This window comes from Rhinoderma darwinii, chromosome 2 (genome assembly GCF_050947455.1).
Source record: "Rhinoderma darwinii isolate aRhiDar2 chromosome 2, aRhiDar2.hap1, whole genome shotgun sequence".
Lineage (NCBI taxonomy): Eukaryota > Metazoa > Chordata > Amphibia > Anura > Rhinodermatidae > Rhinoderma > Rhinoderma darwinii.
The window spans coordinates 201,486,009-201,513,301 of record NC_134688.1 but is presented as its reverse complement, the minus strand read 5'-3'; the positions used below and the strand labels follow the sequence as shown (position 1 = coordinate 201,513,301).

Here is a 27,293-nt window from a genome sequence, read left to right as displayed (position 1 = left end):
TACAGTGATAATGGCACTGAGGAATAACATGAATTCTCATTATTCCTTAGTGCCGCTCTCACTGTAGATACCATCTTTGCGGGACGCGTGGGCACTCAGGTATAACATGAACAAAAATAAAATAAAATAGTGCTCGCATTGAGGCTTAATCAAATAAAGAACGGCATTGAGGAGGCTTTGAACCAATAGCATACCTCGAACCCGGGTGTATGGCCAAAGTCAAGCAGAATCAAAATAGATAAAACAATATATTTTTTTGCGCACGTATTTAAAAGCGCAGGTTAAATTAATGTAATGTTTATGCGCATGCGCATGCGCAATGAAATTGCTTTCAATGCGCATGTGCAAAATATTGTAGGTTACTGCGCATGCGTGAAAAATAGAATTAAGTAGGAATGCGCAGAATTCATGGTTCCTTAAATTATGACAAGATGTCCAGGTCCTGCAAAAGCAAAGCAGCCCCGGACCATCACACTACCACCACCATGTTTGACTGTTGGTATGATGTTCTTATGGTGGAATGCGCAGTTAGCTTTACACTAGATGTAACAAGACACATGTCTTCTAAAAATGTCCACCTTTAACTCATCAGTCTACAGAATATTATCTCGATAGTCTTGGGGTCATCTAATCATCTAAATGTTTTTGGGCAAATTTAAAATGAGCCTTTGTATTTTTATTTTTTGTCAACAGTGGTTTGTGCCTTGCAAATCTTCCATGGATGTCATTTTTGCCAAGGGTCTTTCTCATTGTGGAATGCTGTACATTCACTTTAACTGAGGCAAATGAGGCCTGCAGTTCTTTAGATGTTCGTATGTGTTTGGTTGTGACTTACTGGATGAGTCGTCGATGCGCTCTTGGTGAAATTTGGTGTACTTGCCACTCCTGGGAAGGTCCACTATTGTTCAAAGTTTTCTCCATGTGTGGATAATGGCTCTCACTTTGGATTGCTGGAGTCCCAGAGCCTTAGCAATGGCTTTGTAACCCTTTCCTACTAGCAGATTTCAATGACTTTGGCATCTGTATTTGGATCTCTTTAGAACATGGCATCATGTGCTGCTTTTGAGACATTTTAGCCTGCTTCACATTGTCAGACAGGTTCTATTTAAAGGGAATGTGTTGCCAGCAAAACATGTTTTTTTTTTTTTAGTTAAACAATTAGTGCGTAGGTGATTAAACATTGTTCTAATTTTTTTTTTTTTTTCATGAGTCAGGAAATATTATAAATTGGATTCAATTTATAATATTTCCCAGCACTGGTCACTAGATGGAGCCATTCCCAAAATTGCAGCATTGCATGTGGTAAAGCAACCACATTGCTTTATGCTGCAAAATTGGGTAAAAATCGCTCGCTCTAGTGAGCTCTCAGAATCCCCCCCTCCTTTATCCTGGCTAGTGCCGGGAGAAACGAGGGGTTTGAACGGTCTAACCTCCTACACTGTGTGTCGCCATTTTTTGAGCTAACACACAGTGTAGTAGGTTTACATACAGTAGTAAACACACACTGAAACACAAACATACATAGAAATAACTTACCTGCTCCAGTCGCCGCCGCTCCCTCCGGTCCATCCGCTCCGTCTGCTGCCGCTGGTCCATGTGCACAAGTCCGGAAGCCGCGACCGGAAGTAGTAATCTTACTGTCCGGCCACGACTTCCGGTCCACAGGAAAATGGCGCCGGACGGCGCACATTTCAAATTGAACTGTGTGGGAGCGGCGCATGCGCCGTTCCCACACAGCGGCGTACACGATAGTGGATGGAACGGGCCCCGTTCGCAGTCCCTATGGGACTGGAGCTGCCGTATTCCATGTCTGTATGTGTCGTTAATCGACACATACAGAAATGGAAAAAAAAATGGCAGCCCCCATAGGGAAGAAAAAGTGTAAAAAAAAAAAAGTAACACACAAACACACAAATTAATCCAAACATTTTTAATAAAGCACTAACATCTTTAACATATTAAAAAAAAATTTGGGTGACACTGTTCCTTTAAGTGATGTTTAGGTTTTACAGGTCTGACAGTAATCATGTCTGGGTGTGGCTAGTGAAATAGAACACAATGGTCGCTTGAATTTGGTTACCTGGTTGATTAAGGGAACAATTACTTTTTCACATTGGGGCTGGTAGGGCAGAACAGCATTTTCCAATAAATGAAATCATAATTTAGAATAACATTTTGGTTCAAGAAATTTAACCCAATTATCAGTTGAATTTGGTTAACTGGCTGATTTAGTAGCTAAAGAGGCAATTACTTTTTCACATAGGGCGAGGTAGGGCAGAAAAGCATTTTTAAATAAATTAAATTATCATTTAGAAGAAATTTTTTGTTAAAGAAAAAAAAAATCAACAATGTTGCTTCTTCTGAGTGTTCTACTTACATGCATTGATTTAAAAAACACTTTTAATTTATACAGTAAATTAAAGCTGTACAGATCCCCAAATCTGATTTGGAAGAGAGGTACAGAGGAAGTGAACGAGTCACAAACTGGGAGCCAGCTTTTATACAGACTCATATCAGATAAAGTTCTTAGGTCTTTCCCAGTAGAGCTAAATCTATGTAGACGCCATCATTGTTAGAGAACTTTCATAAAGCATCTGATAAGTTGTTGATAAGATGTTACAAAGTGTGAGACTTCATATAAAAAGCAGAACAATTCTAGACTTTCTGCTGCATGAGTTGTAAAGTGTAATGGTTCCCTCCCCTAATTGGAAATGGGAATGAGATATGAGTGCATATGCAACACACATAGATTGTAGTGACAAGTGTTTCCAGACATTAGTCCTACTCTTAAATATACAATTTAAACCTTCTAAAACACATCTGGTAACTTCATAATATTCAGAGATTCTCTAGTGACTGGTATAGTGCCAAGTCCAAACACGGGAGACAAGGCAGCACTTTAAAAAATCAAGGGAATTTATTAATAAATTCCCCTTATTTTTGAAAGTGCTGCCTTGTCTCTCGTGTTTGGACTCTGCTGTGGGACTCTGGATCAGGTTCCTATGAGGCTTGCACCCATTATATCCGCTACATCTACTGCTCCGGTGCTGTGACACCCCGCTCTTTTTGTTTTTGGTATAGTGCCAAGGGACTGGCGCAGAGCACAGTGGTGCCTATTTTCAAAAAGGGCTCTAGTTCTTCCACGGGTAATTATAGACTAGCAAGCTTAACATCCATCGTGGGAAAAATGTTAGAGGGGCTATTGAGGAACTATATACAGGAGTATGTGAAAAAAATTATATTGTAACTTGTAACCTGTGCAGCTAAGTGCGGGGACAGACAACATGTTTTGTCAAGATGTTACACAGTCAGAAAATGGTCTCATTGAGATGAAGAACTTCCGACTGCATGCTGCGCTATTGCTATTGTTTCAGGTAAAACCACAAACACCACGACGGAAAGCTGGCGGAACACATTACAGTCAATGGGTTCCCTTCAGCCACCGGTGGTGTTTATGGTGCAACGGAACTGCCGCTACCAGTTTTCCTTTGTTCTAGTACTCTGACGGAGCAGAACAACAAAAAAACCCGACGCAGATGTGAACCCAGCCTTACTTGCACCCATGAAAGGGCACCATGAATTATTGTGTGGCATGTGCATAATGTACTGAATACACTTTTTTTTGGGGTAAAGCTTTTCACAAATACCAGAAACATTTATTCTTTAGAATTCTATTAAATCAATAAATCATTTTAATAATCCTATTAAGAGCTTACAAAGTATACTGAAAATTAATTACAGCAAATTTGAGCAAGCTAAAGCTAATGAATAAAATGTTATTGTTTATTGATAGATACAAATGAAGTCTGTGATGAGTAACTCTGTATATTGTGTTTTTCAAGGAAGATTCCAATCCCTTTCTTAAAGAGGCTCTGTCACCACATTATAAGTGCCCTATCTCCTATATAAGGAGATCAGCGCTATAATGTAGGTGACAGTAATGCTTTTTATTTCGAAACGATCTATTTTAAACCACTTTATGAGCGATTTTTAGCTTTATGCTAATGAGTTTCTTAATGGCCAAGTGGGCGTGTTTTACTTTAGACCAAGTGGGCGTTGTACAGAGGAGTGTATGACGCTGACCAATCAGTGTCATACACTTCTCTCCATTCATTTACACTGCACTAGCGATATAGTTATATCGCTATGTGCAGCTACATACACAAACACTAACATTACTGCAGTGTCCTGATAATGAATATACATCACTACCAGCCTGGACGTGATGTTTATTCAGAATCCTGACACTTCTGAATCTCTTCTGTGAGATTCCAGCAAGGCAAGCGTAATCTCGCGAGATTACGATGTAACTTGTCATTTCAAACGAGATTACGCTTGCCTTGCTGGAATCGCACAGAAAAGATTCAGAAGTGTAAGGATTCTGAATAAACATCACGTCCGGGCTGGTAGTGATGTATATTCATTATCAGGACACTGCAGTAATGTTAGTGTTTGTGTATGTGGCTGCACATAGCGATATAACTATATCGCTAGTGCAGTGTAAATGAATGGAGAGAAGTGTATGAAACTGATTGGTCAGCGTCATACACTCTTCTGTACAACGCCTACTTGGTCTAAAGTAAAACACGCCCACTTGGCCATTAAGAAACTCATTAGCATAAAGCTAAAAATCGCTCATAAAGTGGTTTAAAATAGATCGTTTCGAAATAAAAAGCATTACTGTCACCTACATTATAGCGCTGATCTCCTTATATAGGAGATAGGGCACTTATAATGTGGTGACAGAGCCTCTTTAAGAAAGGGATTGGAATCTTCCTTGAAAAACACAATATACAGAGTTACTCATCACAGACTTCATTTGTATCTATCAATAAACAATAACATTTTATTCATTAGCTTTAGCTTGCTCAAATTTGCTGTAATTAATTTTCAGTATACTTTGTAAGCTCTTAATAGGATTATTAAAAGGATTTATTGATTTAATAGAATTCTAAAGAATAAATGTTTCTGGTATTTGTGAAAAGCATTACCCCAAAAAAAAGTGTATTCAGTACATTATGCACATGCCACACAATAATTCATGGTGCCCTTTCATGGGTGCAAGTAAGGCTGGGTTCACATCTGCGTCGGGTCTTTTTGTTGTTCTGCTCCGTCAGAGTACTAGAACAAAGGAAAACTGGTAGCGGCAGTTCCGTTGCACCATAAACACCACCGGTGGCTGAAGGGAACTCATTGACTGTAATGTGTTCCGCCAGCTTTCCGTCGTGGTGTCTGTGGTTTTACCTGAAACAATAGCAATAGCGCAGCATGCAGTCGGAATGTAGCTAGCATACTGAGAATTTAATTTACTGACTGGCCCACAAGAAATTAATATAAAGAGGCTCTGTAACCACATTATAAGTGGCCTATCTCCTACATAAGGAGATCAGCGCTATAATGTAGGTGACAGTAATGCCTTTTATTTAGAAAAAAAATCTATTTTAAACCACTTTATGAGCGATTTTTAGCTTTATGCTAATGAGTTTCTTAATGCCCAAGTGGGCTTGTCTTACTTTATACCAAGTGGGCGTTGTACAGAGGAGTGTATGACGCTGACCAATCAGCGTCATGCACTTCTCTCCATTCATTTACACTGCACTAGCGATATAGTTATATCGTTATGTGCAGCTACATACACAAACACTAACATTACTGAAGTGTCCTGATAATGAATATACATCACTACCAGCCAGGACGTGATGTTTATTCAGAATCCTGACACTTCTGAATCTTTTCTGTGCGATTCCAGCAAGGCAAGCGTAATCTCGTTTGAAATGACAAGTTACATCGTAATCTCGCGAGATTACGCTTGCCTTGCTGGAATCTCACAGAAGAGATTCAGAAGTGTCAGGATTCTGAATAAACATCACGTCCAGGCTGGTAGTGATGTATATTCATTATCAGGACACTGCAGTAATGTTAGTGTTTGTGTATGTAGCTGCACATAACGATATAACTATATTGCTAGTGCAGTGTAAATGAATGGAGAGAAGTGCATGACGCTGATTGGTCAGCGTCATACACTCCTCTGTACAACGCCCACTTGGTCTAAAGTAAGACACGCCCACTTGGGCATTAAGAAACTCATTAGCATAAAGCTAAAAATTGTTCATAAAGTGGTTTAAAATAGATTTTTTTTCTAAATAAAAGGCATTACTGTCACCTACATTATAGCGCTGATCTCCTTATGTAGGAGATAGGCCACTTATAATGTGGTGACAGAGCCTCTTTGTATTAATTTCTTGTGGGCCAGTCAGTAAATTTAATTCTCAGTATGCTAGCTACATTTATGATGTACTGTATTTTTGCAAAAGACAAAAGACTAAGTTAGGCTAGGTTCATACCACTTTTGAGTATTCTGTTTAAATGTCCTATTTTTTTGTTTTTTATCATTAAAAAAAATTATGGATGTCAAACATGATGGTGCAACAGGATGCCTATCCTATAGCATGTTGTTGCCATAGAATTGCATTGTATGGAAAAACGGATCCCTCAGGATCCAGTTTCTCAACAGGATAAAAAATAAGGCCCAGTTCACATAGCATTTTTGCCCTACGTTTAGCGTCTACTTTGGGAAAACTCCAGACGTACATTCTAAACGTGTCCATAGGGCTCAATTAGCCCAACAGAAACCAAAAGTGTGTCCTTTTGGTCTTTGTCGGGCTGGTATACATTGGTATACCTTTGTTTATGAAGGATGGAATAGCGTAGTAGATTATGCTATTCGGACCTGAAGGATTCCACAAATAAACCTTATAAACGTATACGTTTATTTAACATGGGAGCCTATGGGTGGAGGATGCCACTGTATGTCATCTGTCACAGGTATACATTAGGAAGCTTCAGAGTCCTGGGCATTGTAAGTGCTCTGCCCACGGACTTTGGTCCTGGGGAAATTCCTTATATCACTGTCCCTATATTGACAGTGATGTCAGAGGCTTCTTCAGGAGCGTAGTCCCCAGCCAAAGTTCTTTCGACACTTTGTCCATGGACACTGAAATGGTGACTCCTAACATCACTAAAGAAGAAAAAAGCAAAATTGAGCGGCACCACATAGTGCAGATCACCATCGGAGTGTTTGGAAATAGCAAGAAGAATGGCCGATTTGCTTACGTCTTGGAGTTGTGCAAACATAGGCACAACTCTGGTGTAGACTAGTAATAGGTAGGTCAAGAGAATCTGCTTCAGCCATGTCCCATCTGGTAGCTTGAATGCATAATGCAGTGAAATTAACGCAAGGTTTGGTTTGAAAAAACTGGATCTTAAAAGGGCGCCGCTGATATTGCAAGAATAAAACCAAGGTTGGATTGTTTGTAATTACACTCACTATATAAGATGGCTTTCTTATCAATGTTAACTTGTTGTGATATCACTGTCCATATTTGGACAGGGATGTCAGGGGCTTCTCCAGAGCTTGAGTCCAATACCAAAGCATTCCTGACACCCTGGCTGGAACTCCGGTATTGAAAAGCTCTTGACATCACTCTCCATATATGCATAGTGTTGTTAAGGGCTTCCTCAGAGCTGGAGTCCCCGGCCAGAGTGCTTCCGATGCTCTGGCCTGTGCACTCCGATATTGTAGCTCCTGTAATCACTGTTCCTACATGAGCTGGAGTTCCTGGATAGAGCATTTGTGATGCCCTGGCTGGGGACCTCAGTATTGTTGCTACTAACATTACTGTTCATATGTGGGCGGTGATGTAAGGAGCTTCCCCAGACACAGCGCTTCAGGCAGCATTCGGCTTTGAGGGTTTGGGCGATGAATCCCACTGTATACCTATACAGTGGGGTATGTTTCAGCCTTCTGTCTAAGCTATATGTTGGGAGTCCTCCCAACATACATCTCGAATGGAAGGCTTTAACATGATGGGAACAGGGTCTAAGACAGTCTCCGTTTGTCTGTCCTGAAAAGCAAAATGGATCCTGGCCGAAACATATAAAACTGAGACAAACGGACACTTTTAACCATAATGGAAGCCCCATTAAAAACGTACGAATCTATTAACGAATATGTTTGAAACCCCCCACAAACTGATGTTTGAACAGGAAGTTCAAACGTGATGTGAAAGGGCCCTAAGTCAGCCAACAAACACAAAGATGCATGCAACACTCTGTAAGTGCTAAGGTATATTCAAACATTGAATTTATGGATAATTTAGACTACATTATGGCTATAATTAGTATACTTATAAATGTGAGGTTCTTATCAGACATTTTGATCAAATTTTGTGAGCCCACCTGCCACGACAAGGCAAAATTATACACATGGATCCCTACATTATATGTGTACAGCAGGAGACTCTTTTTGTATGTGGTATACTTTGTTTTTTCTATACTTTTTTTTTAAAATATCATGCTAAAAAAAGTACATTTTGGAATTGGGGGATGATTAAAGACAGCCTAAATTGAATGCACATAAGCGGTTTCAAAGATGTCAAATGACAGTATTTCTGTGTCATGACAATATCTGGATTTGCCTTGAAAAAAAGCTAAAACCTTGTGTAAATAACATATTTGTGTACATCCTTAATAATTCATAAAGGAATTAGGAAGTATAAAACAATAACAGGGATTTACATGTTTGCTTAGGTCTATATGTACAAACTAGGAAACCTTTTATGCTAATCTCTAACTGTATAACCACTAGCTGAGTAAGAATATAACCACTCTCCCAAGAAAATGACTTTAACTAATGCTACAAGGACAACTGGTAGACGATGAAAGAATGTAATGAATGATTCCATGTATTCTCAATATTTACACACCCGCATCTTCTGCTTATCACGGTAATAAGATTCTATACAAAGCTATGCATTCATTGCCTACCTTGAATATATAACGGCAAGCCTAGCGCAATTGACTGTATTGAACAACAATGCTCAGTACATATAAATCTAATAAAGTAAAGCCCTGTAAAAGACCAGCAAAAAATTGTTTTCACCAAAAAAACCTGTCCCAAAATGCTAACATTCTTTATACAGTATATTATAGATTTTTATATTCTACTCCGAATTTTAATGATTAACTTCCGTGATCTCAGTTATCAAACTTACATTTTCTGTTTCTTTCTTGTTCTGTGACTGCATGAATGGACTTTTCATTGACTAAACATTTTTGGGAGGGCCCGAAACATTAAGGGTATGTTCACACATACAATAAAAAAACAGCTGAAAATTATAGAGCTGTTTTCAAGTGAAAACAGGCTCTGATTTCCAGGCATTTTTGAATCTGAAAATTATTTTGAAGCGTTTTTGGTTGCGTTTTTCATAGTGTCAATGGAAAAACAGCTACAAAAACGTGTTTTTAAACGGCGTCTTTTTACGCAATGTTTTTTTTAAAAATGACGTAAAAATATGCCTCGTCTGAACTAAACGCCGTATTTCCCATTAAAGCTCTGTGAAGGCTAGTGTTTTTCAAGGCGTATTTCAATGTGTTTAAATGCCCCTGGAAACACTGCATGTGAACATAACCTAAGAAAGAAAGAAAAATGTTGCAATGTACTTATCGCTTCATCACTGGTCACTAGGGGCCTGCGTCCCTTGCAGCCCCATGTTTCCTTCTCTGTGTGCAGACATGTCACAGAGAGAGAGAGGAAAGTTTTTGTTGTCATTGTTATTTTTTAGGAGGAGGGGGTATAGTTTTTATTTTACGAAAACCCCTTTAAAAATATAGTAGGTAATGGTATTATGTTACTGTTTTGTTACAGGTGTCTAAAGATCTACAAGACAAGCAAAATGAAATTGAGGACCAGTTAAAAAATGTATCTTTATTTGAACTCCAGTTAAATCAGTTGACATTGTGGGTTTTATCTGTAAAAGATCAGCTATCATTTTACAATCAAGTAGGAAGACCGGGAGCATTTGACATCAAGGTAAGTAGCCCCACTTGATCTATCTGATTATATCAGAAAAATGAAGCAAAATATAAATGAAGTATTCTTATAGCAGATTGGAAATAATTGCGTCACAGAGAAGTCCCAGATGAAGTGTCTTTATATTTTAGTCATCTCTATATGTTGCCATGAAATGTTAACAACTATAGGTTAAATATGTGACTTTTGTGCCATCCCTCTTATTATGACTGTTAGTTTTTGTTTGTTTTTAGAAATATAGATCAATAGCACATATTTGTATGTAAGATTTTTTTTGCAGTAAAAGGGGAAAAATATGGGTTACACTTTAATATGGGTAAACATTTTTGCTTAGACCTTGACATGTTTAGAGAGAGAGTATTCCAATATAAATATTGTGAAAGGAAAAAAAGACACACGACTTTTCAGTTGGGGCTTCAATCCCCAACTTTTGTTGTGATATGGTCAACATGCAAATTTCCCATCAAGGTATGTTCACATGGGTCGGATTTCAGCGTGAAATCCGCCTTCCATTGATTTCAATGGGAGATCTGCGTGTCTGACACGTCTCTTATTGGTGCGGATTCTGCCTGGGAAAGCCATTGAATTTCCATACACGGATTAGCCCCAATTATTCCACATACGAATCACATAAACTGGAAACACACAAAAATTCTAATGCATAGATTTCTGACATGGATTTCCCTTGAAATTCGCATTGGATTTTAATGCCTCAAATATAATCATGTGAACATAGTTTTGTGGAGCCATATTTCTCAACAATATAAGAAAATGGAGGTTGAAATATTTTATTTCAACCTCTTATTCAGCCTTTTATTCGAGGCCAATATATTTCTCCGTAATAGAAAATTTGTCTATTGACAAAGCACCGATGAAGAAATTTTTCTCTTTGGTATTTTTAGTTGTCCCAATTTTTGGGAAACATTCCCAAACAGTAGACTTGACATGTAGTTCTGACAGTGTGGAAAAGACAAGGTAGATCTTAGCTCTGTCCCAAATTTCAGGATCGTATTATTGGAAAGTGTCTCTATTGATTTCCCTTAAATATTTTCTTTCTCTAAGCTCTCATGAATGATGATTCCACATACTTATAAATAAATTACTAACTAGTGTGCAAAGACCAATTATTTAGCTTCCACATTACTGATTTTCTTTTATGTGTATCATTACTGGTATTTTAGCGAGTCGTGTTTGAGATTTTTCTCTCAATACACCTTATATAAAGTCATGCAATACCGTTTTTTAAAACAAAAAGTGAAGTTATCTAGAAATTACAAAGCAAACAAGAAAGAAATGGACAGCTAACGCTACATTAAAATATTATTTAGAAAGTCATTAAAGGAGTGGTCCGCTTTCAGCAAATTAATGTTATTTTTTGTATAACCAAAAGTTATAACATTTTTCAATACACTTTCTGTATTAATTCCTCGCGGTTTTCAAGATCTCTGCTTGTTGTTATTCAGTAAGAACATTCATTGTTTACTTCCAGGGAATAAAATTCTGTCCATGGTCATGTGATCACACGGGTGAACGGCTCATTACAGTTGTGTATCAGAGCGGTGTCTTATAATGATCTCAGCACCTGCGTGTCCATCACATGACCATGGATGAAATATATAAACGTCATGTAGATGATATTTTAGTTCTAGAGGCCAGGGTCCCTTTCACCATCTCCCTTTATCTATTAAAAGGGTTGGTGGCTTAATACTGAGATGGGGATTGTTCAATTAGTCACTGCATCAAGGATTTGTATGAATTAATTAGTCTTTCAATATAAATCTGTAAGGCTCTGTTCACATATGACAGCTTTGCTGCAACTTTTGCAGTATATTTGCACATTTTTAGCCATAACTGGCACTGGATCCTTAACCCCTTAAGAATGCGGCCTATTTTGGATTTAAAGAGGCTCTGTCACCAGTCCATTACTTCCCTATCTCCTACCTATTCTAACAGGGGCTATAATGCTGATAACGCCTGTGTCTATTGGTAAAAAAAAATGTTTATTATTTCCGAAGTTATGTTCTTTTTTATAGTTAAGCTTCTCTTAATTGCCAACTGGGCATTTTTTCATTTTACACGAGCGCTTCTGTTGCTTTGTTTTAGCGATTGGTGGGGATCTCAGTGCTCGGACCCCCGCCAATCAAAACTTCTGACATGTCACTATGACATTTTAGAAGTTTGTTGGACGTTTAGTTACCGTTTAACATTTTAGATGTTTTGCAGGATTTAAAAGGGTATTCCCATCTCATGGATAATATCTTATTGAGTCCCTTATGTAAATGTATGCATAAATGTCAATACCTTAATTTTTCCATTTTTTTCCGTTATTGAAATCTTCGTTATGTTCCTTTATGAGTTTGCACTCAGTTACCAATGGTTATGGCCACTGCTGCAGTCTTACAGCAGTGGCCGAGCTTGCGCAGATGCGTTTAGCCGGGTCCTCAGCAGCGCACATTTGGAAAGCATGCACAATATCTCTTGGCTGGCCACCTCTCTGCAGCTCCATAGGAATGAATACGACAGATATGAGGGCATGCACAGTAGTTAGAGATCCGTCCTATTCAGAAGTTCAGCTGTTCACATCCCTGCTAATGGTTCTCTTACACAGCCCAATGTGACAGCTCGTTGATCGGCGCTCATTTTCTCCCTTCACAAGGAGTATGTATGGGGATGAGCGCTCGTTACTACGAACATTCATCCCCATACATTTCTATCATGTTGGCAGCATTTCTCCCAGTTTACACAGGGAGATGTTCTGCCAACAATGATTATATTTTCAGTTGTATAAATGGGCAATGATCGGGAACGAGCATTCTGTGGACGCTCGTTTTCCCGATAATTGGTCCGTGTAAAAAAGCCTTAAAGAGGCTCTGTGACCAGATTATAAGTGCCCTATCTCCTACATAATCTGATCGGCACTGAAATGTAGATAACAGCAGTGTTTTTTATTTTGAAAAACAATCATTTTTGAGCAAGTTATGAGCAATTTTAGATTTATGATAATGAGTTTCTTAAAGACCAACTGGGCGTGTTTTTACATTTGACCAAGTGGGTGTTGTAAGGAAGTGTATGACGCTGACCAATCAGTGACCAATCAGCGTCATACACTTCTCATTGTTCCAGCCCAGCGTGATCCACAGCACAGTGTGATTGTGCAGTGAAAGAAGCTGGGCTGGAACAATGAGAAGTGTATGAGGCTGATTGGTCACTGATTGGTCAGCGTCATACACTTCTCTCCACAACGCCCACTTGGTCAAAAGTAAAAACACTCCCAGTTGGTCTTTAAGAAACTAATTAGCATAAATAGAAAATTGCTCTTAACTTGCTCAAAAATGATAGTTTTTCAAAATAAAAACCACTTATCTACATTACAGCACCGATCAGATTATGTAGGAGACAGGGCACTTATAATCTGGTCACAGAGCCTCTTTAAGGCATAGCAGAGTCCTTACTAGGGCTGTTACATTTCCCATTCTCTGAAGCACTGTTATCCCTTTATTTAAATATGGAAACAACAGTGTGAACTTTAAAGTATGCTTGTTGTGACAGCCTTGGAAAGACTTCTGCAACACTCATCTCAGCAGTGACATGCAGAGAACAGCTGATACATCTGCTGACTGGAATGTCTACTCTACCATGTTTAGTACTTGCAAATTTCTCAGTATGGTTTGCCACAATGAACTGGAAACAGAGAAAAGTGGATGCTGCAACGAGTATGGTAATGAGAGGGATGAAAAACCTTGTTTACTATTCCTATTAGAATATTCAGAGCACAGAGTGTTATTCTGCGGGTTGATACAATTACGTCGCTACCAAATTTATATATATTTTTTTATGTTTTTCTACTTTTACACAATAAAAATACTTAAGAAATATCATGTTACTGTGTTGCCATATTCTGAGAGCCATAACTTTTTTATTTTCCCATTGACAGAGCTGTGAGAGCCTTTTTTTTTTGTTTTGCGGGATGAGCTGTAGTATGTATTGGTACAATTTTCAGGCGACTTTTTAATCACTTTCTATTCTAATTTGTTTTAGAAGTGATGTGATCAAAAATAAGAAATTCTGGCATTGTTTTCTATTTGATTTATTTACGCCGTTTACCGTGCAGGTTACATAACTAATATTTTTATAGTACAGGTCATTGCAAACATGGCGATACTAATAATGTATTTTTTTATATTTTCATTTTTTTCCCAATAATAAAGGAATTGATTAGAAAAATAAAAGACAATTTTTGATTTTATTATTTAAAACTTTTGTTTTTCTATTTTTCTAAAAAAAAAAAATGTATTCCACTAGGGGACTTGAAGGCCTGAATTTCTGATTGCTGGCATAATATACTGGACTACTTACGCAGCGCAGTGTATTACAACTGTTAGTTTTGCACTGATAGACAGCGTTTTAACATTTTCATACATGGCAGACTATTAGGCCATTGTTAGGCCTTCTGCTGCCATAGCTACCTATCAGCACCCCGCAATTGACAATGGGGTACAGAGGGAGCCCCCCTCTCTCTGTAAACCACTTAGATGCAGCGGTATCTATTGACCACAGCATCTAAGGGGTTACATAGTTACATAATTGATAAGGTTGAAAAAAGACACAGGTCCATCAATTCCAACCTATAATTCTACCGTGTTGATCCAGAGGAAGGAAAAAAAAACATGCGGTGGATGCCAATTGCCTCAGAAGGGGAAAAATTCCTCCCTGACTCCAAATATTTGAATCAGAATAATTCCCTGGATCAACGTCCCATTAAAACAGCTGGGATTGAAGCTAGCTCTGGTCCCGGCCATTGCAGCGGAAGCCCGGCTATATAATTCAGTCAGAACCCTCTGTGGATAGTGCAGTCTCAACATCTAATCCAACGACACTAGCCGTATATATATGGCATTTCACGGAAACTGCCTCCCACCCCAGACGTAAATGTTTGTCATTGGGGCGCAAAGGGTTGAAAGTAGAAATATAAATCTTTCCTGTATACTTCTGCTCTCTTTAGGATTCATTCCTAGTTATGCTTACACAAAATGTATGCAAAAACTGCACCAAAACTTAATTGTGTGAACTCCTTAGAATTAAAAGTGCTCATACATATTCAATGTAACTCGGTCTGAACCCGCCAATTTTGGAGGGATTGACTGAAAATCTTAAGTGTGGGGGGCACACAGAACTCAACCGATGGCAAATGTTGGGGGAAACGAGGTTCGGGCATGTTGGATTTCATCACGCTCAAACCTTTGTTTCCATGGAAGAGCTTATTCCCTACTCCCCACTGAAGCAATGGGGCAGTTGGGAGAAATAATTATCAACTAAATAAGTGTTTCTGCCGACAGTTATTTAATATGTATTAGTCAACTTAAGCCCATTTCAGATTTTATTGTCCATATATTGGTTGCAACACCAGAACCCCTTCTAAATCTGCAAAATGACACATAGATCACCATAGAAAAACCTATAAGAATCTAAGTTCAGTTTAGTAAAACTGTGCAAGGTCTGGTTTTTGGTCCTGCAATATGAACTCTAAATTGTCCCTTATATATGGCTCCACTTTCAATAACTTTCCTAAATATTACTAATGACTTGGTTAAATCAAGTTTTCACATTGTAAATGAGCAAAGAAACTAGTAAAATGATCTTTTGGTGAAGGTATTATTCAGCGGTCCTATAGAGACTCGGATGCCTATAAGAAAACTTTAAACACAATTTACTAACATTGTACTGTACTTTATAGCGTAATTTCGGTGTGGACTCCACAACCTTAAATTCCACGACAAATACGCTATGTGTAAGCCCTGCCTAATCCATCAAATCTTCCTAGAATATTGTTCCGAAAAGGCTTGCCAGAAAAATATATCTTTATTGCACCTATGCAGTTTCATACCACAGTATCCTTGGCGAGGTATTTTCTTTCGAGTCTTTTGTTTTGTTTGCAGGCATGCAATGTTCACGGAGGATCATGTAGGGTGGGTCATTAAGAAATAGCAGCATGTGATCTAGTAATAAGCATGTTTGTGTGCCCTGATTATATCTTCATTGCCATTTCACTTAACCATGGTACTAGGAGCAATCTGAAGAGGTGGTTCAGCGTGCTGTGAAACACTTATTTGAGGAATGGATCTGTAACAACAAATTGGATGAGTGCTTTTCTTCCCGAGCACTTATTTCTTTTGAATGGGCTCAACTGAATATGTTTAAAGTGGAGATTGTTAAGCTGTGGCTAAAAAAAAAAGTTTTTTTTTTTTTAAGAAACATGCATTGCCACTGGCTGGATAAACTTTAACAAAGCACTTAGAATTACATTGATACATGAGTTTTGAAGACATCTAGAGGTCTTAAAGGGGGGCTAAACCCAAAGTGTGTTGTATGCAAATTTTATTTGTGGGTGAATGCAATTATCAGCCTCCAGGATCTCCCATACGTCATGTCTGTATCACACAGTGTCCATGAATGAGAATAGCAATTATTTCCCTTAAGCTTAGTGAAATCTTAAGGAAGATTACCTGCTTAATATGTATACTTACTATAAGCTACGTACTGGTCCATTCACCCTAGATGCACGATAGTTGAGCGCAGTTGCTATCTCAGACAGCTGAGAGTCCCTGTGCAAGAACAGTATATGGGCCCCCTGCTATCCAATATCTTATCATAGACTACCCCTTACGTCTCTCTAACAATCCATCATTAATTGTTAGGCATGAAATTAATTATTTCAGGCATTTACATGCAAACTAACAGACAGAAGAGGGTTGCTATAAGGTGACACTGGGCCCCTTACCTACTGGGTCCCTGTGAAGCTGTAGCCATCTTTATCTTCACTCTGATAACCTACTGCAGCGTGATATCACACAACAAAAGCCACTGAAAAGTCATTGAAAAAGTCAAGATAAAGGATCTTGCCACTGTGTATTTAATGCGTTAAGGCCTTATTCACATGAGCGTATTTCACGTCCGTGTTACGTGCGTTAAAACAAAGGACATCACACGGACCTATGAAATTCAATGGGGACATTCAGACATTCAGTGTTTTTCCCGCAGCGTGTGTCCACTGCGTGAAACTCACTGCATGTTCTATTCTTGTGCGTTTTTTGCACATCACGCACCCATTGAATTCAATGGGTGTGTGAAAATCACAGACAGCACACGGACGTCATCCTTGTGCTGTCCGTGATTCACTCAACAGTTGCTAAAGAAATGATAAGAAAAAGAAAACACGTGTGATATACGGATGACATACGCGCTTAAAAAACGCAGACACGCACCGTACACGGATGTCAAAATGGAACTGAAATGCATGCAATACGTTGCGTTTTTTACGCGTGCAAAACGGACACGCTTGTGTGAAATAAAGATGGCTAAATCTGTGTCTCCACCCCTGGTTGAGTGCCCTGTTAAATTGTTAGAAGCTTTAAGTTACCCCTCCAAACAGATCCGTTTTCTAAAAGATCCAAACAAATTGTGATTTATTCCATTGACTTATAATGGGTATGACAGGTTACCATTGAGTTTCCATTTTTTATTTTGACAGCAAGAATAGCACTGCAGACTGCGCTATTCTTGTCCGACAGAGCAGAGAATTGTGCCAATTTTCGCATTTAAAAGAATATGGTGGTCATTGAATGCAATATAAAACAGTTTTTAACATACTGAGGAGTAACGTAACTCATATACATTCATTTGAAAGAGTTACAAATATTTTACATAATGATGGTGTGATTTCTATTCACTACAAATATATTTTTATATTATCGAGAAAACATAAGCAGTGGTAATTCTCACTGATACAATCTGGTTATCTTTTACAATTTGCCATTATTAGAGTCACATTTCAGTTCTATTGTATTTTTCTGACCTATTCCAATAGGCAACTCTTTGAATACTCTGAGGATTGGCACATGTTCATTTGAGATAAGCAGTCAATCTTTTCCAGTAGCAGAATCCTCATGACCTGTTGTGTTATCTATTGTAGGTGATTTGTAATGCTTGTTGCAGCCGTTTAATTTCTACTATACCAAGGTAAAATGTACAGACACATAATATTTTAAAAGCTACAAGATATTTTTTTATAATGTACAGACTATTTTTATCTCTTAATATAACTGTAAACATTTTCAGAGGGTAATATTCTGCACCCAGGCTCAAGTCTAAGATTAAGCTACAAACAGGTGGGATATATAATAAATAATGATACAAAGGTACGATAAGCCAAGAAGAAGCAAACGGGAACATACTAGATTTCTGTCCCTGATCAAACACCGACCCATATCATTATATGTTTGGCAAAGTTGAATCTTTGTTGTGGTGTCCTTAATCTATCCAGATTATATACTATACTGCATGTGAATTGTGTATGCACAAGACTACTATTGCCTTTTATTATATAGCTTTCTGACTCTGTAAAGACTCAAATCACAAGTTTTATTTGCTATCCAAGTAAATACAATTTAACAGACATTTCTAATGACTTCAAGGCTAGTAAAAATTACAACTGCTTTACCTTGCATAAGAAAAATTATTTTAGCCTAAAGAGATTCAAATAATCTAAACTGGAGCGCTATGGATTTGTCACCAAAACAGTCCCCCATCTAACAGAGAAATAAAAAAGCAACAGGTTCTCCACACACTGTGCATCAAAAAGTGCATCCCCATGTAAATTGTGCTTGCTGCTTGGCTAAGGGGGACCTTGTGGCCTCATCCATGGCACTTTACTATATCAAGTGTCCCTGTCAAACACTCATTATAAGGAGATATTCTCTTGAACATAACCCCTTTTTAAATGGAAACCTGGCTTCTCTAAAAGCCCTATTACACCGGCCAATTTTGGCCGGTGCTACGAGCACCGATCAACGAGACATCTCAATGATCGGCGCTCGTTTGCTCCGTTCAGAAGGAGCTATGGATGGGGATGAGCGGTCGTTACTCCAATCGCTCGTCCCCATACATTATTATCATGACAGCAGCGCGTCTCCCTGTTTACACAGGGAGATTTCCTACCGACAACAACAATATTTCAGTTTTTTAAAACGATACGACCAGCAGATAATCGAGCATTTGCTCGTTCATCTGCTAATCGCTGCCCTGTTTACACAGAGAATTTATCGGTAACGAGCGTTCTATGTACTGCATGAACAGGACCATTTTGCCAAAATGTCATCCACATAAATTCGCTCTCTCAGTTCTAGCTCTTAATGAGCTTAGGATAGGCCATCAAAATCAGATGAGTGGAGGTTTGAGTCCTGACACCCTCGTCAATCAGCTGACTGAAGGGGCCGCAGCGACGAACGCCGCAGCCTCTTTAAAATTTACCAGGCACAGCGCTGTACACTATCGTAGTCACAGTTTAATGTATGACGTAGAAGCTTATACTTTAGTTTAAACTTAGTTTAAACTTAGAGTATATTCACATATGGCATATTTATTACAGAAATGTCTGCGACTGAAATCTGTACTAGATTTAATGTATGATAAAATTACCTATCTGGCAATATTCCAAAATGCAGTTAAATTGGCAGCAAGATTATGCTTGCTGTGCTGTAATCTCACAGAAACGTTACCGAAGTGTCAGGATTCTGAATAGACATTGCGTCCTGGCTGGTCAGGACACTTCAGTAACGTTAATATGTGAGTAAGTGACTGCACATCATGATCTAGCTATATCGCTATGTGCTGTGTAAATGAATGGGGAGAAGTGTATGATGCCGATTGGTCACTGATTGGTCAGCGTCTTACACTTCTCTCCACAACGCCCACTTGGTCAAAAAGTAAAACACGCCCAGTTGTCCATTAAGAAAGTCATTAGCATAAAGCTAAAATAGGTCATAACTCCGTCAAAAATGATCGTTTTTCTAAATAAAAAAACACTGCTGTAATCTACATTACAGCGCCAATCACATCATGTACAATATAGGCCACTTATAATGTGGTGACAGAGCCTCTTTAATATTTATAAGATATTTAATTTAAAAATTGCGTAACTGATGCTGGCAATGTAACTGCATTTTGGAATATTGCCAGATAGATAATTTTATCATACATAAAATCTAGTACAGATACTATATTTTACAATATTAAGGAAGGGTTAAAGGCAATATAAAACTGTCTACTGCAAATCATGTCTTTAGTCCCTCGATGCTAGCTCTAGTAAGAATTGAGTTAATTCTAAATATACAGCACACAGTTCATCAGGTTCCAATTTGACTGATGATATCATCAGCAGAACACTGGTCTTTTGAGAATAGGTATGACAATGTGCCTGGTACTCTCACTAGGAATATAAGAACCTGCACACTCCTTCCCAACACCAATTATTTCTTTGAAATGTACTAAAATATTTGCTGAGCCAGATGTTTCCAGATTTTCAGAGTTAAAATGAATGACATGACAACAAACTCTATTATCACATTTAAAACAGCAATTAGATTGACTTGAAATGGGAAGTGTGGAACAATATGCCAGTAGATTGGATTTCATTAATGAAAATGTGTTTGGCTGTTTCAAGTGAACATGGCTTAGTGAACTTACTAAATCTTTAGAGCTTTTTGACGTGTGCTGCATTATTGACTTACATTGCATAGTAAAGAAATGAGACTACTTGCATTTAGAAGAGAAATATATTCACATGTGGAAAACGGTAGCATTTTATATCATTTTATATACCCTAAGATTGCTAAGATGTTATGTCTATATTGCAAATTATATGTTACACTTAATTAAAAATACACATCAGTATTTAGGTATGAATGTTAAGGCTGCAGTTCAAATCATTCTTATATTAGCGATTACGGTATTAGAGCAGGGGTCATTTTGATTAGATGGTCCATTTTTAATTGTTCTATCAGGGCATGTTAAGCTAATGAAGGGGCTTCTTCTGTTTGTCTATGGGGGACTGCCAACACCTAAAAGGATTAATAAAAAGGATTCTATTAATTAAAATGGGAACAATGTAATGTAACCTGAAATTAGTACATCTCTGGGGAACACATCATCTAAATGAGGGTTTTCTAAACTATCAGTGTAAAACCCGTGTAAACATATGTATGTAGGGGCGAATTGGGAATTATAGTGTCCCAGGAAAACAATTTGAAAGTGTCCTCATGTTATACGTTGGTCAAATTTACAGCAGGCGGGGCCAACACAAGTAGGTGGGGTCAGCAAACCGTTAGCCGTTACCATTTGTGGTAGGTGGGGCCAATCAAAAAATACAATGGCAGACAGAACCCAACATAGTGACTGAACAATACTACTGTAATTGAATAGAAAACTCTATACAAAGATCAATATTACCACCATATTAAAAACTAAATAATACCACCATACAATCTTGCATACACCTCTGAGTATTATCACAGTCCAGGCTGTATAAGTGAAAACACGACTGTTCCAACACAGTAAGAGGCAAAGTACATAACGATCACATTCAGTGACTCAGAGGTGACAACTTCTCTGAGTTGTTTGCTTTCCATTTTCTTCTCCAATCTATCAAGGCCAATATTATCAATGATACCCCAATAAAAAGGACAAATTATAACTCCAAAAGGTGACCATATATTACCACTATGTAGTGACTGAATATCACCACCATACTGTTACAGAATAAAAACCACTGTACTAAGACCAATACTACCACCATACAGTAACCATAAACTAGTTCCACACAAGCGCACTGCAGAACGTAAAGGGAATATCATACAGTTAAATTCAAAGACTTACAGAAGATGTTTTCTCTGCTTAGAGTCATTCACTTTCCTTTTTCTTCTTCATCTGCCCAGAAAGCCATGAATACTTCTTCCAGCAATGACTCGTCTCTCCAGAATTTGACTCACAGACATCTTTCCCAACTCTCTACACAAACTCACCTTCCATACTGCCCCAGCTGGTAATAATTCTCCCTTGGTGCGCATACAGTAGTAGTACCCCTCTTTTGTGCTCCACACAGTAAGGGTAAGTTCACAGGTACCGTAAATACTGCAGATTTTCTGCAAAGCTCAAAAAACACTAAAAAAATTAACCTGTGGTGCGGTTTTTAAATATGCAGCATGTCAATTGTATTTGCATAATTGCTGCTATTGTGTTGCGAGTATTCACCATCGAATTTAACGGGGAGGTAAAACTTGCAACAAATAGCAGATGTTGCATTTTTGGTGGCAGAAAATCTGCGATTCTGCCACAAAAAAGCGCAATTCAGAAAAAAAATCTTATACTTACCCAGAATTCTGTGCCTCTTTGTCCAGGCCAGTTTTCTGGGATGACGTTCCATCCCATGTGACCGCTGCAGCCAATCACAAGCTGCAGCGGTCACATGCGATTAGACGTCCGGTCTGCAGAATCTCGGAGGGTAAGTACCGTATTTTTCGGACTATAAGACTCAGTTTTTAGCAAGAATAAATCTTGCTAAAAAGTCCCTACGTCTTATAGTCCACAGTCAAGAGACCCGGCATCACCGGGCCCCATGACCGTGTCATTACTTAACCCTTTCCCGACCCATGACGTGCCGGCACATCATGGAGGGGGGTGATGTATGGAGCGGGCTCACGCGCTGAGCTCGCTCCATACACTGAAGGTTTCAGCTTCTGACACGCTGCTATAACGGCCAGGAACAGCAATTTCGCTGTTCCTGGCAGTTTAAAGGGCTTGTGCCATAAAACACATGTATCCCCTATCCACAGGATAGGAGATACATGTGTGATCGATAAGGAGAACGGGGACCGAAAGTTACCAAGAGCGCTGCATGAGAATCAATGGGATTCTTCTGCGCATGCACGAGCGGCTCTCCATTGATCTCTATGGAGCTACGGAACGGATAAGCCGGACACAGAACCCAGAAGTTCAGGCTTCTCATGTAGCGCTTTGCGTGGTCCCCTGTTCTCCTTATCGCTGGGGGTCCCAGCGGTCGGACCCCCAAGCGATCTCACATGTAGCCCCTATCCTGTGGGTTGGGGATAAATGTGTTTTATGGCAAACCCCTTTAACTAGTTAAATGCTGTGGTCAATAGTGACCGTTGCATTTATAGGGGTTTTTCTATGAAGGACATTTATGACATATCCACAGGATATGTCATAAATGTCAGATAGATGCAAGTCGCACCTCTGGGACCCGCACCAATCTCTAGAACAGGCCCCCCTAAATTCTGTTCCAGCTTTCTGTGCTTTCCTGGCCACTTGATTACATGTGGTGTTACTGAAACAGCATAACTCCCTGAGCTACAATGTTTGCGTAACTCCCATAGAATTGAACAGTAGTTACGGAAACAGCGTAGCTCGCATGCTATGCTGCTTCCATAACGGTCATTCACTACTATGGGAAGGGAAACAGCGTAATTATGCTGTTTCAGTGACTCCACATGTAACCAAGTGGCCGCTGGTTCAAGTCCCCTAGGGGAACTAATAAAATGTGTAAAAAAAATAAAAAATGTTAGATACATTTTCTGGAGTGTAAAAAAAGCATGTAAAAAATAAAATAATTTGGTATCGCTGTGTCCGTAAAAGTCCGATCTATTACAATATACCACTATTTAACTTGCATGGGGAGTTTAAAAATTGAAAACATCAAAATAGTTTTTTGGTCACCTTATTGCTTAACATATGAAATAAAAAAAAAGTGATAAAAAAATTGTATGTACCAAAAAATGGTGCCAATAAAACTACAGCTCGTCCCGCAAAAATAAGCCCCTCAAACTGCTCAATTGATGAAAAAAATATAACAAAAAATTTGGCTCTCAGAATGAATTATTTTTTAACAAATATTTTTTTTCCTATTTTCTGTTGTCTAAAACCTGGATGTGTCTTATGGTCAGGTGCGTCTTATAGTCCGAGCCAATGGCTTTCCGCTCCACCATAGTAAGCGGCGAGGTATGGGTGTGGCCAGGACTGGCCGGGTAAGTTATGCAGACAGGTTTAGTGAGCTATTGGGGCAGCTGGGGCAAGCTGGCCGTAGTATGGGGGCACCCCAGGTGGCGCACTGACTAACTGGGCCATCAGGAAACTACCTTATAGGGTCAATTATTATATCCATCCTTATACCTATGTTTCCAATCTTAGTCCTCAAATAATTGGTAAAAAGTCGTTTTAATTGCCCATGCGCCATATGCAAATGCGCGGGTACGTGTCCGCCGAATCGGGAAGTGCCTGCATTATAATGCTGAGGACCAGTAGAGCCATCAATCAACAGCAAAGAGGAGGGGCTGGGGAAGGTTTACAGCTCAAAATGCAGGACGCATGTATGCCTTCATAGTATCCCATAAAATACATGGGGGTTGTGGAATCAGTCTTAGTCTAGCAGATCATGTACCACTTTTCTTTAAAGAAAAATGTTTTCCCCCCCTTTCTTTGGATGGAATGACATGTAACGCTGAGGACCAGTAGAGACGTAAATTAACAAAAGAGGGGAGGGGTTTGAGAGGGTTTACAGCTCAGAATGCAAACCCCTTCCATGGTGAATGGACACTTGCCAGTGATGGGTTGCAGAGGTCACATCGGATGAAACGTTATCCCAGGAGGCGGACAGCACAGAGACCAGACTGGCGAGCAGTAACACGTTGATATGGGAATTCCAGGGGAGGTGAGTATGGTCTGGAAACTGGAGTAACTGGGAATAGGGTTTCTTTTTTATTTTCCTAGTTGCAATTTTTGGATTTCCTCCGCAAAAATGGCAGCAGTTTATATCTATTGCAAATTGTTACTTCCCCTTTGATATGAATGGGGAAAATTTGCAACAAACAAGCAACCATTCCAAAGCATAAATTGACATGCTGCGGATAAGAAAATCTGCACATCAATTTCTGCACAGAAATTTTTCCGCAGATCATGTATAATATTTTTTCAAATCTCATCCACTTTGCTGCTGCTGTAATACGTCAAATCCAGATGAAAAATCTGCTCGTCACTTTCTGCACAGAAATTTTTCCGCAGCGCATGTATAAGACTTTTTCAAATCTCATCCACTTTGCTGCTACTGCAAATCCAGATTGAAAATCTGCAGGTTTTACATACATTACAAGGTATAGGTGAGTAATGTCCCATACACTGTACAGTATGTTACCTGCCATTTTATATCTGATGGGTTTATTTGAACTGGAGTTGTGTGTAGCTTTTTGCTGGATCTACACTATGGGACAGATGTATTAATGTGTCTGCAGATCCAACGTGTCTTAAATTGGGGCAAAATCTGGTGCCTCTGCTGCGCGGTTTGGCACATTTCTTGTTAAACCAGATGTTTGTGCCTCACCAGACACTTTTTAAAAGTGTTCTGAAAAAAGATGTGGCTTAACTGAAAAGGGGGCATGACTTAAGATGCACCTTTGTGAGCCAAAAAACTGGCACAAAATTCTAGCTCCAATTAAGCCAAATAAATGGTGGTAGAAGCAGGAGAAAAGTGTCTAGCAGGCCAAGTAAGTTGCGCCAAATATTTCATACAGCATTCACCACTGTGATGAATTTGGTACATCTTCTGACTGCTTTGGCTTTACACTGTCTAAGTCTGAAACTGCATTATTACATCTGCCCCAATGTTTATAAATTCACATCAATATGCAGAAATGACTTTTAAATGACTATCAAGGGAGGTAGCGCTAATGTGAAGCACTGATTAATCAACACCCTACAGTTATGTTTAGAATAATTCTAGTCCTCATTATTAACTGATACTAAAGAAAAACCAAATGATTTGCTAGAAATGAAAAGTTAGAGCTGTCAGAGACCGTCATTCATTTGACACAATGATTAAAAACCGAAGGTTTCTAACTGAAGTATCAGGAAAGTTCTTCAAAGATGTCACAAAAAAAAATGCTTGCATGTCTGACTTGCAGATTCTAAGTTCATGTAGACATTTATGCACACAGAATTTTCTCTCAACCCCATGGAAAAGTAATTGGCTTTATCTTGACTGGACCCAGTTGTCATGTGGCATGCAGAATTTATCATATTAAGTGGATACAAGAATTAAAATGCTGTAGTCATTGTACAGAATAGCACAGAGGATTTGCACTGTATGGAATTCATTTAATATTCATAATATAGCATACGTCATCCTAAGATTTTATTGCATGAGACTAACAGCCTATCATACTTGTATGATCTGCAAACCAGCCATACCAAAAATAAGCCACAAAGACAGAGGCATAACTTGTAAATCCTCGGCCCCAATGCAAAATATGTTACAGTGAAGGAAATAAGTATTTGATCCCTTGCTGATTTTGTAAGTTTGCCCACTGTCAAAGACATGAACAGTCTAGAATGTTTAGGCTAGGTTAATTTTACCAGTAAGAGATAGATTATATAAAAATAAAAAAAACACATTGTCAAAATTATATATATGTATTTGCATTGTGCACAGAGAAATAAGTATTTGATCCCTTTGGCAAACAAGACTTAATACTTGGTGGCAAAACCCTTGTTGGCAAGCACAGCAGTCAGACGTTTTTTGTAGTTGATGATGAGGTTTGCACACATGTTAGATGGAATTTTGGCCCACTCCTCTTTGCAGATCATCTGTAAATCATTAAGATTTCGAGGCTGTCGCTTGGCAACTCGGATCTTCAGCTCCCTCCATAAGTTTTCGATGGGATTAAGGTCTGGAGAATGGCTAGGCCACTCCATGACCTTAATGTGATTCTGTTTGAGCCACTCCTTTGTTGCCTTGGCTGTATGTTTCGGGTCATTGTCGTGCTGGAAGACCCAGCCACGAGCCATTTTTAATGTCCTGGTGGAGGGAAGGAGGTTGTCACTCAGGATTTGACGGTACATGTCTCCATCCATTCTCCCATTGATGCAGTGAAGTAGTCCTGTGCCCTTAGCAGAGAAACACCCCCAAAACATAATGTTTCCACCTCCATGCTTGACAGTGGGGACGGTGTTCTTTGGGTCATACGCAGCATTTCTCTTCCTCCAAACACGGCGAGATGAGTTAATGCCAAAGAGCTCAATTTTAGTCTCATCTGACCACAGCACCTTCTCCCAATCACTCTCAGAATCATCCAGATGTTCATTTGCAAACTTCAGACGGGCCTGTACATGTGCCTTCTTGAGCAGGGGGACCTTAAGGACACTGCATGATTTTAATCCATTACGGGGTAATGTGTTACCAATGTTTTTCTTGGTGACTGTGGTCCCAGCTGCCTTAAGATCATTAACAAGTTCCCCCCGTGTAGTTTTCGGCTGAGCTCTCACCTTCCTCAGGATCAAGGATACCCCATGAGGTGAGATTTTGCATGGAGCCCCAGATCGATGTCGATTGACAGTCATTTTGTATGTCTTCCATTTTCTTACTATTGCACCAACAGTTGTCTCCTTCTCACCCAGCGTCTTACTTATGGTTTTGTAGCCCATTCCAGCCTTGTGCGGGTCTATGATCTTGTCCCTGACATCCTTAGAAAGCTCTTTGGTCTTGCCCATGTTGTAGAGGTTAGAGTCAGACTGATTAATTGAG

At 39.0% G+C, this 27,293-nt stretch overlaps 1 protein-coding gene across 7 annotated transcripts in view; it reads left to right on the top strand.

The window, feature by feature from the left end:
* The window catches only part of DMD (dystrophin), a 2,416,993-nt gene that overhangs the window by 1,507,662 nt on the left and 882,038 nt on the right, over positions 1-27,293 (top strand). For all 7 annotated transcript variants that reach the window (XM_075852742.1, XM_075852740.1, XM_075852736.1 and 4 more), the window contains one exon: positions 9,707-9,871. In XM_075852742.1, the coding sequence (XP_075708857.1) occupies positions 9,707-9,871 (165 nt within the window). The remainder of the gene's footprint in view (positions 1-9,706; positions 9,872-27,293) is intronic.